The sequence below is a fragment of the Antedon bifida genome, chromosome 3 (assembly GCF_963402885.1).
Source record: "Antedon bifida chromosome 3, ecAntBifi1.1, whole genome shotgun sequence".
NCBI lineage: Eukaryota > Metazoa > Echinodermata > Crinoidea > Comatulida > Antedonidae > Antedon > Antedon bifida.
This window is the reverse complement of record NC_136228.1, coordinates 4,805,947-4,825,406: the sequence shown is the minus strand read 5'-3', so window position 1 is coordinate 4,825,406 and position 19,460 is coordinate 4,805,947. Positions and strand designations below refer to the sequence as shown.

Genomic DNA, 19,460 nt, shown 5'->3' with positions numbered 1-19,460 from the left:
ATGACATCATCATGTCCATATATGGGCACATCACATTTTTTTGTCACATAAAGTTTGATAGGGTAGACAGAGCTTAACAATCGTAATGCAACAGTTTTTCTGGCTGTAGTGTTAAACATATTGCTCTGCATTCGTTTCATGAGAAAGTGTCCCCTTAATAGAGGTGTCCCAGAGTGGTTCTACTGTATACAAAATGCAACTACATACTAGCTGATGGCCTACTATGTCCAGTTTTCCAGTATCTGAGTTTTGTATTGAGTTGCATTTATAATCCTTGAACAATAGTAATATTAATGATGGTGATATTAATATTTAATGTTTAATGATTTTTACTTGAATGTTTCTAATTTTGTGAATATCATGGTAGAATAGTAGCCTTTGGACTATTGCATTAAAACATGTTTCATTTATGTTCAGAATATGTTTATTCAATGTTTTCACTTATTACACGCTGTGTGCAGCTAATACAAACAAAATAATAATGTCTGACAACATTGATTGCGCAATGACAATGTAACAATCAAACCAAATTGTTGAATTTGAAAATGCGTAGTTAAGAGATGAATGCAATACCAAGATAGTTGGCCAAAATGTGAGTTTATCTTAATTTTAAAGACAAAATGTACATAGAAATCATACCAAATTAAAGAAAACACTAGATAATACTATCAAACACACACATATTCATAATTATACACATTTAATAGGGTAAACATTGTTCACGATACATGATCTATATTTATATTATCAAATCTTGATTTGTAAAAAAATAATTGAATAATTGAGTAATTTCAGAAATTTTGCTTTATAAATATTATAATTTTTAGATATTTATCTATACTTTTAACTCAGCACACCACATGCTTTTTATCATGATCTTTAGGTACCAAAAATAGTATACTTTGAACTTTAAATGAATCATCCCCCCTCCCCAACCTGATCAACATCATCACCTATTTCAACTCAATAAAATCTAATTTACACTAGCTATTCGTATATTTTTCTATTATATATTTTTTATAAAGGATTATAATTTCAGATCCTAGATATATTGCTTTGACCTTCACTTATATTTATATTACACTTTTTAAAAACGCTGCTGAAGTCGATTTGATACTTATGTACATAGATTTTCTCACCCATCTCCACTCCAATACAAACCCACACCTACCTCTATTCCTCAAATATCCCATAATTCATCATGGCAATCATTTCATTGCACCATGTGACTTAATTTATACACCCCACCCCTCCCCATTTCCTCTTATTCATCATGGCAACGATATGCACGGATAACATCACGTATAGGTGCACGGCACATCGGACAGTTGTTACCTTGTGATTTTAACTTGAGACCACAACATAGACAGACACACATGTGTCCGCACTGGTACAGAACTGAATCTATCGACTTCTCAAGGCAGATAAGACAGTGTCCCTCATTGGCTGGTTGAGTAGCGCTTTGAGGCAAAGTTTCTGTTCCTGCAAATCAAGAAGATGTTTAGATAAAGTTTTTATTAAAGCCTCAATCACACTGACAGTGCGAACAAGGCTTAAGTATTCAGCAAATTTAGAAAAATATGTTTCCCCGATTTGCACATTGACATTGTTAATCATTTGTTAAAATGGAAACTCACTAGTGACCAACATTTAAGTTCATATATTCAGTAGTTCATACACTCCCACTACAGTATCACTTTCAGGCATAAAAACGATTAATTCAGAAATAAAGAAAAACCTTAATCCAATTCTAAATTTATATATTAAGTCTCATATTTTTAAGAAATGTCAAAATTGCAACATGTAACGAGAATAATTTACAAATTCTAATAATCTTGACCATTAATTTGATCTGCAAGTTTAATTGATGGTTGTCACGGTAATGCAGATATTCTAGCTCACGTCCAAACTTGTTTTTTTACACATACAATGATTGGGTATGGCCAGTTTGGATTTCATCCAGCAGGGCTATGAATGACCCCATAACATTTAAACTGGTCAGTAGCAATATATCAAGCCAGTGCATGAATGAAAGTGAGCCAATATATTAGGCTTAAGGGTTCGTAAGGTTACTAAAAGCTATGTTATTGAACACGAAGAGGGCACTGGTCATTATTTAATAGATGACCTTAAAAATGAATGATTATTTTGAGTTGGAAATAAACAGATGGCTGCAAATTTATGCAAATAATTATCTTACATATATTCAACTTGCGAACTTAATAACTCATAAATGATGAGAAGACAAAAATTGAAATTATGAATATTAATTATTATTTACTAATTGATAGTTTACGAGGTCACATTGCATTTAATTGACCTCCAATGACGTTAATCACATGACATGATCAGAGCAAAGCATAAATAAACAGAATCCATATTTTTAATAGTTATCGTTATTATTGTTATTGTAATATCTAGTATGTCTAATCAATAGATTCAAAATTTACAAAAAGCATGGTAAATCAATACATAAAAAATCACAATTTAACCTAAAAATATAATTCACCATATTTTCATGTTTAAAGAGACAATAGTTGATATTAATTTGAGAAAATATAACACTCAAGTTATGACTCACGACCTCCCTTAACTCAGCCTAAGGCAAGGTCATTTTGGCCATCTAATAACACAAAATGCCTTAATCTTCATTTTAATGTTGATTTTTTTTCCTCAGTTTCTTTCAAAATATCCCTGCATTCACTCAAAAGCTTTGTTTGATATTTTATCCAATCAGAATATTCGCTTTTAAATTAAGTATTGTCCTGCTTTGTTAGTTAGAAAAAATTGATTTAAAAAAGTATTCAATTTGAAAAATAAGAGAAACGTTTCTAATCTCCTCGCAATGGATTTTAGCATTGTATTTGAACAAATTTAAAATGACAGACATTGATTCTGTATACAGTGATATTGATGATAGAGATATAAAACAACAATACTTGCTTCTCAAACTTCTCTAAACAGATTAGTTAAAGTTTGAATTCAACTTTCTTTAAAACCATTACCTTAGTCTAAGTTAATGGTATATGTACTCTAAAGTCAAGTTACATATGAATTAATCTTTTTTATAAAATGTTATCTAATGTATCATGATTGTGAATGTTATGTTATTTTTCCATATTTCTGTCGAGTAAAACAATTTTTTCTTGTTTTACCATAGTTTTGTCGAGGAAAACAATTTTTCCTTGTTTTACCATATTTCTGTTGAAGAAAACAATTTTTCCATGCAGTGTACACATAATTTGTATATACATTTGTAGAACAAATAAAGATTTGATTTGGATTTGATAACTGTAATCGATCGTTCTCTATATCCTCACCTGTGGAAACTTTCAACAATATTATTATTATTGTTAATTACAAATGTCCTTTAGGGTTAAATTTGTGCATTTTTCAAGTCTAGACCAGACAATTTATCGTTTATTTTTTCCGAGTTAAAATTGTTTCTGAAATTAAAGGTAGGTAAGCACACAACAGAGCAGCTTTTCCTCTTTTTGTTATTAATTTAATAACATTCATTCAATATAATATCGTATAGGACCTGATGGAGTACATTACTAAAGCACGTCATTCAAGGTATTTCTGTGAGGTATGATTTCACAAGTACTGTATTTTTTTCACTTTAAGAAGAAACTGAAGTTTTAAATGAGAAAAATGATATTAGTGTCTGCTGCGTGGTCATCTTTATATTACCATTCAAAAGAGGTTTTAAAAAAAGCGTTAAAATTGATGACATGTGAATCAATCCAACATCTGCTGCGTAGATGGCCATAATTAAGAAAGAGTCGTCACGCCTGCACAATTTGAATTTATCTTTTAATGAGAGGATACATGTGATTTATAAATCAATGTCATTTATATTTTGAGTGATTATGGATCAGTACCTGCATTTTGCGCAGCTAATGTTTTTTTTTGTTTTAATTGCACGTACAATTACAGTTTCAGAAGGAAATAAAGTCAAATTAAATCTAAATTATTAATAAATTTACTTAGTTAATGCTTATGCTATCAATTTTCATTATCAAGATTTTTGTTATTGATTGAAATCTTATTTAATTTACAGTTATGTTTGTACAGAACTGTATTCTCTTGAAAAACCTGGTATACAAAGAAAAACTTAAGGGTATGCTGAGGTTGATATACATTATTTTTTGTACCATTGCATCAGCTATAATTTATGTAACATTTGATCTTTATATTTCTTACATTTTTACTGGATACTAAAGGTACAAAATAAATCAAAGTTACTCAATAAGTCATAAGTAAATGTGAAAGCGTAATTTTTTGCTCAAAAGTGAAGGAAGAATGAGTAAAATAAGAATCACAAATGAATGAATGGCAGACTACTATGATACTCCTTCTCACCCAAGCTTGCTGAATGAGATAAAAATTAACTTGAATTTAAACTTGACAGTTAATTATATTTTGAATAAAACCAGAGGTTCAAGTCATGCTCGATTCAAGGGCTGTCACGTAGAATCAAATGTGTAAAACACGCAAATCACATACACAGGTCGTCGAATCATGATTGATAGTTTAACGCGTTTGTAAAACCTTTTACGGGTAAACATGTGGTATTCAACGGTAATAAAGCTTGGCAACGGTGATGAGCAGTGAGAAATGTTCACGTATTAAAGCACTTTGACTTTGGGATGTTAATCTGAGTCTAAAACCTTATAGTACAATCAAACGGATTAATGTACACTTTTGGGCAGTAACCCTTGCTGTTTGACAATAACAAAATACAATGGGCCTGTTTCTGCTGCAACTGCTCAAAATACGGTATAAAAATACGGTATAAAATACGGTATTTTTTATACCGTATTTGTCAGTACCCCGTTTCTGCTAACAATACTTCTTGGGTGGTCGTGTTAAATTTCATCCTTTTTACCCAAATTGCCATTCATTTATTTGGTCGATAATTAAAAGTCGCAATAAAGGAAGTTTTACGCCTCACTTTCAACAGGCTAGCCCTAGTGATAGAGATGTTGTGAGAGCACAGAAAACATCGTAATGGGAACAAGTAATTCGTTCCCTCCCCGAGTTATTGTCTTTTGCAATGTTGTACTGCTTTTGCAGGCTCTTCAGCTTTGAGTTTACTTGCTTTGGAGACAAGTCTATTCCGTACTCCTGCTTTATTTGTTTAGAAATGTCTTTATAAATGTGGTTGTCCCTTTTATTACCTTTTAGTTGGCCGGACATTTAACTTCCCCTCCTTCCCCACACCCCTTTTCCCCACACAGATTTATATAGTAAATACTGTGACGTCTTCGCTCCACATTTTCGCCGAATATATCTATACACGTGTGTAAAACAGCTCACAGCGACAGAAAATAAAAACACGATGTTGACCTCATGTCGCAGGTCAAAAAATATACGGTATTTTTTATTGGCAGCAGAAAAGGGTACAAAAAATACGGTATAAATTTGTAAATACCGTATTTTATCCACAAATTTTGTGGGGAAAATACGGTATACAAAATACGGTATTTTTTTTATGAGCGCAGTTTCTGCTGCCAAAAAAATACGGTATAAATACGGTATTCAAAAAATACCGTATAAAATACGGTATTTTCTTGGCAGCAGAAACAGGGCCAATGAAGTATTAGCGGCCAGTCAGTTGACATTCCACAGTAAAAAGGAAAATACTGGTTATAATTATTTTTAGAAAGATTGAGTACTTTATGACTTCTATATATGTAAGGGTCAAGGAAACAGTTGACCCAAAAGAATACAGGAATAGTTCAATACACTTTTAGCAATTTAACCACAGGGCTAAAGATTTACAACACTTTTAGGTAACAGTATAGCTGACTTCCCCCAATGGGATGGGTTTTATGTAGTTGACCAGTCTGAAATCAGTAAATGAAAGTGACCAGGCTCCCACGATAAGTTTAGCAGCTGCATTTCCTGTCGGACATCAGGCGCCGGTCAATAAGGGTATAATGTCCAATATCGTAGGTCAATTATGTTAATTCCTGTATGGTTAGATCATTAATCTTGGCCAATGTCCAGTGTTTTAGACTTACTGGGGCCACATTCCATAAAAGATGTAAATGTTCATATCCCTAGATAGTTATTATAATTCTTGATATTGCAAATTTCAAAACACACTTTGGTATTACAATACTTTAATGTGCATACATCCGGGATTCAATGATATGTTAAAGAGTGTTATTGCATGGTTTTTCTTTATAAAATGTTCCAGCGAAAATGTATGGTAAAAATATATGAAAAAGAATATTATTTAGCATTTAGCAAGGTTGGCACTCAAATTCTCTGGATTGATGTTATCAATTTTTAATAATATACTATTTTCTATCTTCAACTGTTAGTTATTATTTCATTTTCATATCAAACCACAATGAAAGCAAGCAATGTCATTTTGATAAAAAGAATTAATCGTGAAATGGTCAAATCATTTAGATGATAATTTATGATAGCGTGAGGCTTATGTGTTTTGGTGCATGCTAGATAAATGACATGCATATTTAGGAACAATGGAATGAATATATTTACTTTTTATTTTATCAGTAACACAATTTAGAACTAATACTGGTCTAAAACAATTTGCAAACCAAATTAATATTTGGTTAACAAATATTATGTCGCCTTTCCAATTAACTTAATGAGATCATGTATTTTATATGGTTTTAAGGGGACATCATAAACAAATGCGATTTAGAAATTAGAAATAAAATTAATTATGAGGTCAGTTGTATGAAATTAAATTGTACTAAGCCCCACAAAATATTAACAATTATTTTAATTTTTGCATTTACTTAAATTTTCGCAGTATAATAATCTAAATCAATTATATGCAAAAATAGAGGGTTTTACAGTAAATATTTAGGGGAAAAAATTAATGGTAGATAAATAAATTGAATTTTAAAATTATAGGTGGGCTATTAAATGAATTGTAATTCTTCATAAATAAATAAAAATAAAATATACAGTATTTGTCAATAATATGAAGGTAAGAATTTAGAAACAATAACAAAATGAATTGTTTTAAAAAAACCTTGGGTGTAAATAAATATGGATCCAATTGAAACAAAAAAAGGATCAATGACAAAATATTAAAATTATAACGATATTTTTTAAATGATTAACTTTAAATTGTAAAGATTAAATCAATTGAAGGACAAACTGCGAATTGTTTATAAAAAATTTAAACAAAAAATAATTAATTTAAAAAATTGTTATCAACAAATTTAAATAATAAACAATTGATTGAAAAAGTAGATCATTATTTATGATTAAACTGTTAAAAAGTAGAAATATAATCAATAAAAATAACAAACAATAAAAAAATATAACAATAAAAAAATATTATCACTACGGCAATGACAACAAGGACATGATACAATGGGTCAAATAATATTATTATTTGTAAATATTAGAATATAATGCTAATAAAATGCAGTTTTTTAATGAATTCAATAAAAGATTAACTTGTATGTTCATTTAAAAATTAATTCAAATTGATTGCTGGATTTGAATTTAAAATTAGTAATGACAAACACGAGGTCAAACTTGATTCTTTTTTATGTATGTATGTATGCAAATTATATTTTTATTTAAAAAAAAACGTAGCTTAACTTGTTATCATATTTAAAATTATTCTTAAGAAACAAAACATATTAATGTTAGGACGTTTTTGTTACAGGCATGTTGATATGAATTTACTAGCCTAACCGTAGCAGCTGACATGCTCAAACTGCATACAATTCGCCTAGAGAAAGTATCTACAATTTACGGAAGTTGGAGGCTATAAATCAGTCTCCTTTTATTTCCCTTACCAATCACCAAAGAAATCTAGGCCTAGTACATACCTGAACGACCGGTCAAAGCAGCTGCCACCTCTTGACGTATTGCTCGTTGCATGTCCATTTGTAGGTCAAAGGTCAATTGTACCATATTCTTCAATTCCTCCATCTGTCTTCTCAACGATTCAAATTCTAAACTCTGTAGAGAAAGAAAAAAGAAAACTACATTAACACAAAGTATTTATAAATGAAAATATCATGGTGGGAAAATCACGAACATATCCCGATATTGAAAGACGACGTGGTGAACCGTTCATAGCTAGTATGAGTACTGGCAACCAAACTAAACTTAGAATAACTTAAATTTGTCGTAGGCTCTGGTTTCCAGACAGTATAACTTATCGAATAAGTGTTTATTGGAGTAATGGGGTGAAAAGATCAAATCAAAGGTCTGAATACCAGACACTATAGAATAAGTAGAGCACAATTGAGACTGTATTGTCTGACGGCTATAGTAATATTTACCTCCCAGTCCTATTTTGATTGGACACTTTAAAAATGTATCCCCCCTCTGAGTAAAATAATTTCACAAAATGAATTACATCAAATTTACATTCTTAGTATGGTAAGGTAAAATACAATATAAACCTACAAAAAAAAAAAAATTGTTTTAGTTTTTACAGTAAGATAGGTAGTCCTATTTGAGTGCATTTACATTGACGTGTGTTAAAAGTACAAATTTATGATATTTGACAAAATCCACGTTCAAATGTCATATTCAATAAAACTCTATACTATTTAATAAAACATTGAAGAAAAGAAATATTTAAAAAATCTAAATCAAATATTGACTGAAGACTTTAGCTAGGGGCAATGGTGCAGTTACATCTGATGTTACAGTATGACAAATAAATTATACTATAAAAATGAACTTTTAAATTTACATTATTTCAGATTTGGACATCAAATCTTTGTTTTAACATTATGTGGAATTTTAAAGCCTAAACAATATTTCAAAACTAAAACAATAATAAATGTTTCTTTTTGTAGATAATGCTTTAATTTTCTTTTGTTGTCATCTTTGTAATATGTATTCATACTTGAATTAATTTAAAGAATTTTGGACTAACGTAATTCTACATTTCTAAACTCTGTTTTTAAACATTTATTTAGAAAAATATGTAAAATTAACTTTCAAAATCAAATAACAGACAGTTAAATCGGGAAAATACAATATGAGTCATGACCGTCTGAAAATGGATAAATAATCTTGAATAACAAAAATGATAAATAAAAAACTATGATTTTATAAAAGATTAAATGGTTAATACACATATTACAATAATTCTAGCTGGAAAAGGTGCACAATTTTCTGAAAGAACTGAAATATAAATGTTTGTTGTAAAATTACTACACAGTAGTAAAATCCTTCTAACTGGATAAAGATAAAAAAAGTAATAATGCGCAAAAAAATTGTTTATAATTTATGCAGATTTTAAAATGTCGTGATCAGTACAAATGCTGCTGAGCACGTGTCACTAAATTGATCATTGTTCCGCAGATGGTCACTGAATAACATGCTAAATTACAATATTTAACTATACAATGCTAAATTGCAATGTAGCTATGGCTTATCTATTTTTTCATATCATTAAGAAGGTCAGTTTTAACAAAGAGCCTAATCTTATCTTAGTTTCCTGAATGGACATACATTGTTCAACTCTTCCTTCGCCAGATTCAGTTATTCGATTCGACCATAGGGGCTGGCTTGGGAATTATGTTAATAGCCATGTTGGACTTAAAACAGTAGAAGGACATTTATTAATAACCACTCAAGCAAGAAAATAAAAAAATAACTGATTGTTCGGTTGAAATAGAGATCTAGTTAATGCAAGTTGTTCGCTAATAAATAAGCCATTTTTCTGAAATTTCATTTGCAATGGACAAACCACCTTGGCGCCAATGATAACTGCAATTGCGGCCAAGGACGTACGGTGACAATGATGAATATGCATTAGAAAAAAACGAAGAAACAAATGAGCAGAGAAATAAATGACTTCATAAATGAATGGGTAAAGTCAGGTCCAAGTGAATGAACAAAATAAATCAATTATTACAATATATGACCTTTTTAAAATCTTCTAATAATATAAACTTTGTAAACTCATTTGACCTCCATTTTTACCTTTTTCTCTTAATTTGTTATCATTCGGAAATGATTAATTTAAGTTTTGTTCAAATTTACGCCACCTCTAATGAATGACCACAATCCACTTTATATAGATACTATAGTGCAACACTAATAAGAGACCTAAACCACAAAAGTTATAAGTTAAAGGTACAGTCAACTCTCTTAATACCAGAATCTCTAAAACCAGAAACTCTCCCAAAACCAGATTTTTCTTGAGGTGCAGAAGCTCCAAAATCATTTTTACCAAAAAAATGTTCAGAATACCAGATTTTCTAGAAAAATGGGCCAATGTACAGTATTGAGTTGACTGCCCTACAATGTATGTTTAAGAGCCTTGTCTGTGTACAAACTTCAAATTTTAAATATTTTATATAACTGACAATAAATGCTGTGCAAGCAGTGTATTCATTCATTCATTCATTCTAGAAAACCAGATGGGCCAATGTACGGTATTGAGTTGACTGCCCTTTAATGTATGTTTACTAAACATGTGTTGTGATCTACATGTTCCATGTACTTGCGTGCAAGAAACACAATAGCCAAAAATTGTTGGTGAAAATTAAAATAACAAATTCTAAAACCTTTTGTTGCAAGTATTTAACAATTTGGGAAAAAATACACCTTGTTTTGCTTCAGTGGCTTTTCCTTTTGTGATGAAATTTTAATGGTTCTTTAGCTTTAGAACTTTTGGAATAAAAAGAAATATGTTCACATTTTATCTGTGTCAAAGTAATAAATGGAAATAATAAAAAAAAGTACATTGGATTTTCTTCTCTTAAGTTTGTGACTTAAGTATAGTAACCTAATTTGTTGATGTACAAGTGAACGAGAATAATGGGTTACAAGTAATAGTGAAGGATTGGCAAAATGTTTTATGTAGTCATAATTCACTAGAGGGCAGCAAACAAATATTAAATGCAACATTCACTTAGATTTCACTAATTGAGCAAGGCCATAAAAAGTGCTTTCCTTCGAATCCTTGACTTGTGGTTAAAAAAAAACTGTAATAGTCAATCAATCAATCAATGAAATGTCAAAAGGGGTGTTATGGTTACTCAATGTTGGGTAACTTAGGAATGTTTTGGTAATTGTTTGCCAGGGGGGCTACACCTGTTCAAATTAGACATATGAAAATAAGTTGTCATAAATTAACATATCCTACTTATTATATTCATAATTAAGGTGATTTCTGAGAAATTATGTGGGTGAAAGGTCAGGTTTATTTCTAGTCAAACAATTCAAAACTAACTATATATTTAAACATTCAAGAATCCCTAAGCTACTGAAAAATATTACTTTACGAAACATAAATTAGAAATACCATAAATGTGGAAAAAACTAATTTATTTTGGGTGAAAAAAGAATGAAAATGATTTTTACTCTAAATTTATAATTATCCCTTTAGAGATTAGAATGTGAAAATTTGATAGTTGTGTGCAATAACCAAGCAATTGTTTTTACAAGACATTTCCATTATGGCTAGTGGTCAACCATACCAGGATAAATCATTGGTCCATTCATACTATAATATAAATATTTAATTGAGGATTTTTTACATGTGATCAAAACCACAATGAGTGATGGCAGATTTCTCATTAATTAGTACATGTTGTTTATTCAAGTTGCTGTGAGAATGACTTAGCCAAGAAAGTGGTCATTATCTGAACATTTTGTCCTACTAAATCTCTCATTATTAAAGTAATGTAAATAAACGAAGATGCTTCAAATTCAAACAAACTAAATCATTTAGAATGTTGTATTTTTAATGTGGGTGTTTTTAAATTTTGAAAAATTCAAGACGGTTTTCTTTGAAACCAGTTTTGAACATTTTTTACTCCAGATAAAACCGGTTTCACACTCCGAAACATCTGAAGTGAGGTCAAAGTAAACCTAAACTGCTCCATTGTGCCTAGATTAGGAATGGTTCTCATACAATTATTCTAAAACCAAATACATTTGGGTTTGTCTTGTAATGTTTTAAATTGTGAAGAAAATCTTTCAATTGTATCCTTTCAGAATGAATTTATCATAAAAATATTCCAATATCTAAATTATTTATGTTGTATTTTCAGTATGTCCAAGTTAATTTTAAATGTATAAACAATCTGTTCTGTTGTAATATGTTGTCCTAGTTTCATTGAACTGGTCACTTTCCATTAATTGTTCTAGGTATATACAATTACATTATGTTACAACTTTCACCTACAGTTTAAATCCCATTTTGGATTGGCACCTTGCTGACTGCATTTACATTTGGCATATTAACAATTCCAAAGTGCTTGCCATTTTATTACTTGTGATAAATTGACATGTTGACCGTTTGCTGCGAAAGCTTAGTCACATGACCAATCATTTCCTTACAATGCACTATGATTGGTTTCCATGGTTTAAGCAAAAACTAACGAGGGCAGTGTTTAATAAAAATGCTCTCTAGCCAAGAAAACTATACAGCCAACAATCCCAATACCACCAGACACCCCTAGGCTGATATGTTTTAGTTTTCAGGGAAGTCTGGTAAATGAATGTGTTTTGGTAAAACAAGAATTTGGGACTTTTGATTTAGACCTCAAGAAAATCTGATTTTGGAAGAGTTTCCGGAACACCGTACCCTATGTAACCAAAACGATACTGGAGACGAATATCACTATTTATTTGTTTGTCCCTTACTTGCTGCCATGCGCCAAATATATATTAAAAAAGTATTATATTATAAAATGCACCAATTACTTAATACCAGATCCAAAAAAAAATCTCTCAAACTTAGCTAAATTGATTCAAGAAATTTTGTATTTGTTTAGTTAAATGTTGCTGTTCGATATACAAATTATGTATAAGACCAAATATTTATGTCTGGAAGTGTTTAATTATTTTCTTTTTTAAGGTTGAAAGAATGTTCTTTTATCGTCTGAAAAGGGTGGCTAAAGAAATAAATTATTGTTATTGCCAATTATTAAAATATATTCTGTATGTTGTGTTAAATTGTCAAAAAAAATGGTATAAAACATCACAATGGATGAATTTATAAATGGGAACCAAAATGAGTGTTTTCCATGTTAGTGATTGGTCAAATATGTAACTTTATCAACTCATGAGGGCAGTATATAGATTTATCAAAACTGTTACCACATAAATCTGTTTAAATTTGATGAACAACAGCGAAGTGAATAAAACTCTGTGACAGTGGCAAACTCATTCATCCAGGTATTTGGTACATATTGATTAGTTTTGCTTCTTAAAAAAAAATGTGAACTTACAGGCAGTGTTGTTTCCTCCTGAGGGCCATTCTGTGGACGTGGAGCATTGATGCCTAAATGACGGAAATCATTGCGCTGAATTCGTCGCGACGGTCGAATTGACTGTACAAATTCTGAAACACGTTGGCCATCAAATTCACCATTAGCCAGTCGATCCTAAAAGGAATATATATATTAATATTATTCTGTATCACTATATATGTTTTAATACTGATGACCTAACAGAGTTATCATGAATACATTCTAAGTACTAATGGGCCTAAGATTTGAATATAAAACATACATATAAACATGTTGGACAATTAGTTATTAATGAGTGAGTGGCCGAGCGGTTAGGACAGTGGAACCATAATTACATAGCCATAACATCGGCAACCATGGTTCTGGTGGTGTATTAGTACATCACAGCCACTGATCATAACTGGGCCCTCTGGGAGATCAATCTTTGACTGAAGAGGTCACTCAGTATAAATAAATGGTTTGTGGTTCCAAAAAAATAAGTTAAAGATAAGAATCTCTCGCACTTCAGTAGATATTCTACAACTATCTTCTGGAGTAATAATAATAAACGTTTAGACATTCTCAACCTCCATTTCATTTTTAGAAAAACACATGGTGTTCCTCAAACCTTATTTACTAGCGTTAATTCGCCATGCAAACCTTTAAACAAGATTGTATGTTGGACAGTATTTTTCAAATTGTATTATTTTAACTTGCAATAACAACAATTGGATCGAGTCAGGATTTAAAAATGTGACAGTTCGGCCACAAGATAATTTAACAGGAAACCACAGTAAAGTGGTCAAAAGTCAAAACTAATAGTAAAGTCAGTTTCACTGATATGGCAGAGTGCACTCGAGAACTGACACTGGTGAGTATGTAAGCCATTCACTTCCTGTTTGCTTATATCAATAAAACTGAGTTGAGTTGTACAATTTGGTTTAGTTATATGTATTTACATGCTTGCCAGGTCTGAGAGAGGATTTTTTAAACATCATGAGGAATCAATTAAATGATCATAAGAAATAAACAAGAGACAAACACAACTGGGAATTGACATTGATGGAAAAAACATTTCCAGAAACAAAACAATTTACTTGCATCTAGTATGAACTTTCAGTGACTCTGCGCGGTAATTACGTCAAACAAAATGATTTACTTAATCCAAGTACAGTACGTACTCTTATCCTGTTGAGGTAAACAATATATTTACACCTAGTATCTACTCCATCGTCAAACTAAACCATATACTTACACCTAGTACGTACTCTATCATCAAACTAAACCATATACTTACACCTAGTACGTACTCATCAAACTAAACCATATATTTACACCTAGTATCTACTCCATCGTCAAACTAAACCATATACTTACACCTAGTACGTACTCTATCATCAAACTAAACCATATACTTACACCTAGTACGTACTCTATCGTCAAACTAAACCATATACTTACACCTAGTACGTACTCTATCGTCAAACTAAACCATATACTTACACCTAGTACGTACTCTATCGTCAAACTAAACCATATACTTACACCTAGTACGTACTCTATCGTCAAACTAAACCATATACTTACACCTAGTACGTACTCTATCGTCAAACTAAACCATATACTTACACCTAGTACGTACTCTATCGTCAAACTAAACAATATACTTACACCTAGTACGTACTCTATTGTCAAACTAAACCATATACTTACACCTAGTACGTACTCTATTGTCAAACTAAACCATATACTTACACCTAGTACGTACTCTATCGTCAAACTAAACCATAATACTTACGCCTAGTATGTACTCTTCAAACTAAACCATAATACTTACGCCTAGTATGTACTCTATCGTCAAACTAAACCATATACTTACACCTAGTACGTACTCTATCGTCAAACTAAACCATAATACTTACGCCTAGTATGTACTCTTCAAACTAAACCATATACTTACACCTAGTACGTACTCTATCATCAAACTAAACCATATACTTACACCTAGTACGTACTCTATCATCAAACTAAACCATATACTTACACCTAGTACGTACTCTATCATCAAACTAAACCATATACTTACACCTAGTACGTACTCTATCATCAAACTAAACCATATACTTACACCTAGTATGTACTCTTCAAACTAAACCATATACTTACACCTAGTACGTACTCTATCATCAAACTAAACCATATACTTACACCTAGTACGTACTCTATCGTCAAACTAAACCATCCTTACACCTAGTACGTACTCTATCATCAAACTAAACCATATACTTACACCTAGTACGTACTCTATCGTCAAACTAAACCATATACTTACACCTAGTACGTACTCTATCGTCAAACTAAACCATAATACTTACGCCTAGTATGTACTCTATTGTCAAACTAAACTATAATACTTACGCCTAGTATGTATTCCAGCCTGCCGCGGAAGTTGCTTTCAAGCGTAGATGATACCAGCTGTTGTTGAACTAGATTGCTAATGTCTGCTATGAAGTCTTCTCGTCGGTTTGCGTCGAGATTTACAACTGGAGAAGGATTTTGTTGATTTCTAGAAAACAAAAAAAGATTATTAGGGAGGTTTCGCAACGCTACGAATATGATAACGAAAATGTCACGCACACATATTCATTTTCGTAAGCTAGTAAAAATCTGTTTCGCATGGTAACAAAATTTCGAGGGTAAATTTGCCTAGGCCTAGCGTAACATCAAAGCAAGTGAGGACTTTAAAAACTGCTATTTATCAAAATTGACCTAGAGAAACCTCCCTAATATCATTTGAAATATTGTGTTCAATACTTCCATGAATTTACAAACGTGAAACAAATGAAGGTCAAAATGTCATGTCGTGGGTCGTAGATTACGTGGGTACTCCTGGTTGATGCAAATAAGAAACTAATATTCAAATTCACCTTCATTGGGGAAATAGACCCTCTGTTTTAACAGATCAATGTGTCTAACAAACAAGTACATACGTACATTTGCAAACATTACTTGCTATGCTAAATACTTGTATATTTGTTTGTATTTCATGATTGATATAGTACAGGAATGCCTAACTCAATTTAGTGGAAAATTAAAAATTGAGGGCATATTTCGCGATTAAATTGAGATATTATAACACATGAGGTGCTATATATATTTTCAATTTATTGTCTCACGCACTGGCCAATAAAAAAGTTGGTGAAATTTATGTGAATGTAAACTTACTCATTCCTGAGGAGCCATGGTCTTTGAGGCAAGACTCCTGATGGTGCTGGTGGTTGGGTTGGTGGATTCTGTGACTGTTGCCATCGTTGATGCGGTGGTTGCCATTGCTGCTGTTGTGGTTGCCTTTGCTGCTGTTGTGGTTGCCTTTGCTGCTGTGGTTGCAATTGTTGCTGTGACTGTTGCCAATGCATAAACTGTTGAAATTGCTGTTGCTGCCAAGCTGCAAACTGATTCTGTTGCTATGTAAAAAAAAGACTTTAATTAGAATTTTATTGGATTAAATGATATGATTAAAAAATATTTTAAAATTAGACTATTTTACTGACTAGTTCACGAATCATTATGTTTTATCACAATGGTTTATCAATTCAAACGGCGTATTGGACTGGCAGAAACCTCCTTAACCTGCGATCAGTTGGAGTTGATCACTGCGAGGTTTTTGCGAGTGTCCAGTCAATAAATCTAAAGTCTACTTACTGATGACCCCACGGCTTGATTTGGTGCTGAAAAAGGTGCTGGCTGCAAACCGTTCAGATTAAAAGGTGGTGGCTGTGGAATTGCAAACCTAGAATCTGATTGTTGTGAGGTCACACTAGCTGAAGCCTCGCTTAATGTTTCAACTGGTGAGAAATGCTCTGCCGCTGCTGCTGCCATGGCTAGCCCAGCCACTCGCAGTCTTTGAGCGCGCTCCATCTCTTGATCTTGTCGGTAAACAGTTCCACGCACGACACTCTCCAACTCTTGTCTAAATTGCATACTTCGGAGTAAGTTTGAAACGGGACGAGATTCAAAAAGACAATCGATGTCCAAGACCACATTCTCAGGTCTCTTACATTCTTCGTCAGAAAATTCATCAGGTTTAAAGCGCTTGGCAAAGAATTTTTCAATATTCTGCTTGTTTTCACCTTCTGTAACAGGTTTATCGCCATGTTTTATCTTCCGAATTTCAAACATTAATTCCCTAATATAAAAATAAAAAAATTAAAGGCTCTGGTGTCTAAAAGATTAGAAAAAATAATTACATGGCTATAGTATAATGATACTGTGAGGTAATTAAAACGTATTATATTGCAATTATTAGTTGCGAAAGAAATAACACGTCCGACTACTTTAGAGAACAAGATGGAGAGTAACTTATATTCATGAAGCATTCTGGGAACTAAGAACTATGACGTCATACAACCATATTAGAGATAGATATGCTATAGATAGATAGATATAAAAAAAATAAAAAAGTATGCCTATAATGATGATATACAGTATTGAAACATAGTTTCTGACTGGACCAACCTCAATTAAAAAAATGTCAAGGTAAAGACTGCCCTCTATAGTGAGGTGCACAATGTAAGAAGCAATAGTAATTGTCGTATTCGAGTGGACTGTTGAGTAGTTTTTTCGTTAAGTACTTATTTAACTGAGTATTTTGAGTGTTGAGATTGTTCTTAACGAAAAAGCTTTCGTTGTCAATGTTTTCTATTCGAATGACTTTCTGTTGAGCACAAATTTACAATTCAAATACAAAAAGTACTCAACGAATCTTTACGTTGACAACGAAAGTTGCTAATCGAATACGACAAATAATACCATTATAATTATAATTACTATTTTGTTATAAATCGAAATTAGTAAATTATTTATACAGTATAGCCTTTGCTGTGGCATACATACACCAACATTGCCAGTACGACAACCGGCACTTATGGCGCTCCATATATTTAGAGCAGCCCATGCAGCAAGATTGTTGTAATGTAGCCCTCCAGGCTACGTAGACTTAGTTGGTGCTTTTAGGCCTAACTTACCTGCGCTGTTTTACAAGGAAATTGTCTAAGCTGGAATTTCCCTGTGTTACAGCACTACTCTCTATGTTTCCATTTCCACCTTCAGCCATTTTATATTGCTTTTAATTTATTGTATGTCAAATAACCCGACCAGAATAGAATCTTCTGCGACAAAAATGACTGGAACATCAAGGTGCGTCGCGAGGTGGTCGTTTGTTTATATCTGCTGTTCATCAAAGATGATGTCACCGGTACTGATTGTGATTGGTTGACGATTACCTCATGTATGGGTCATAAGGTGGACACACTCCTATTGGTGGAAAGTGAGTCACATTTTTATTGTTTGATCGTGACTGAAATTATATATAACAGGTCTAAAAATAGTAATGACACCAAAAGTATAACAAATGGTTGACCGTATACCCAGAAACAACGGATATATCGATATCCTGTATCACCAACTACACCTACTAATCGAGGCTGTTTAAAACTTTTAGAAAGTATATCTTCATCATTTCTTTCACAACATTGATTATATATATAACCATTGAAAACTATCAATGCAATTGACCAGGGAAGAGGGACAATGAAATCCGTCCAAAGTTGTCACATAAAGTGTAGTCAGAGCATAAGGCAATATAACTCAATACAATTTAAAAAAAGTACAATTAAGACCAACACGCTAATGTTTACAAATTGTAATTAACCATTTTATTAGCATGTCCAAATGGATGGGATAGATTCTCTGGAAGTTGCTATCACACACGGCCGGTACAGCGACGAGGCCGTCAATGGGTAGCAAAATACTGTGAAGGCTTGAGCGCTACATTGCCGGTCATGTCATCATTAATTGGACGATTGTGGGTCACATGGCGTGCAATAGTACGCACTATTAAACGATCGTTTTAATTTCGTGTACGAAAAAAAAAATCTTTTCGCGTTTAAAAAATATTTTTTGTATATTATTGCTTTTGAAATACAACAGCGCCATCTATATTGTACTTTTGCCGCGAAGATGAAATGTTATGACATGGTTTCGCGATGGAAGTACATTTTTGGAGAGATATATAATGTACTCATTTAGATCAAAAAGGCATTTAAATTAGCTTTAGATCGTTTGTAAGATTTTGATTAATTAATAGGAACATCTCTACAAGACGTGGAATCGTTGGAAAAAACATAATTAGCCTATATGAGTTGCAGTTTCCTGTCAAAGTTTCGTATTTGGTATCGTTGCCTTTCA

General features: G+C 32.0%; 1 protein-coding gene across 1 annotated transcript; it reads right to left on the bottom strand.

The window, feature by feature from the left end:
- Positions 1-385: 385 nt before the first annotated feature.
- LOC144837262 (uncharacterized) lies at positions 386-18,509 on the bottom strand. Its single transcript, XM_078692310.1, has 7 exons — positions 18,239-18,509; positions 16,917-17,400; positions 16,440-16,678; positions 15,633-15,780; positions 13,215-13,370; positions 7,836-7,968; positions 386-1,482 (listed from the first exon to the last, which is right to left on the bottom strand). Exons 1-7 carry the CDS (start codon positions 18,325-18,327, stop codon positions 1,265-1,267), a joined length of 1,467 nt encoding a protein of 488 aa, XP_078548436.1. The 5' UTR covers positions 18,328-18,509; the 3' UTR covers positions 386-1,264.
- Between the last annotated feature and the right edge of the window lie 951 nt (positions 18,510-19,460).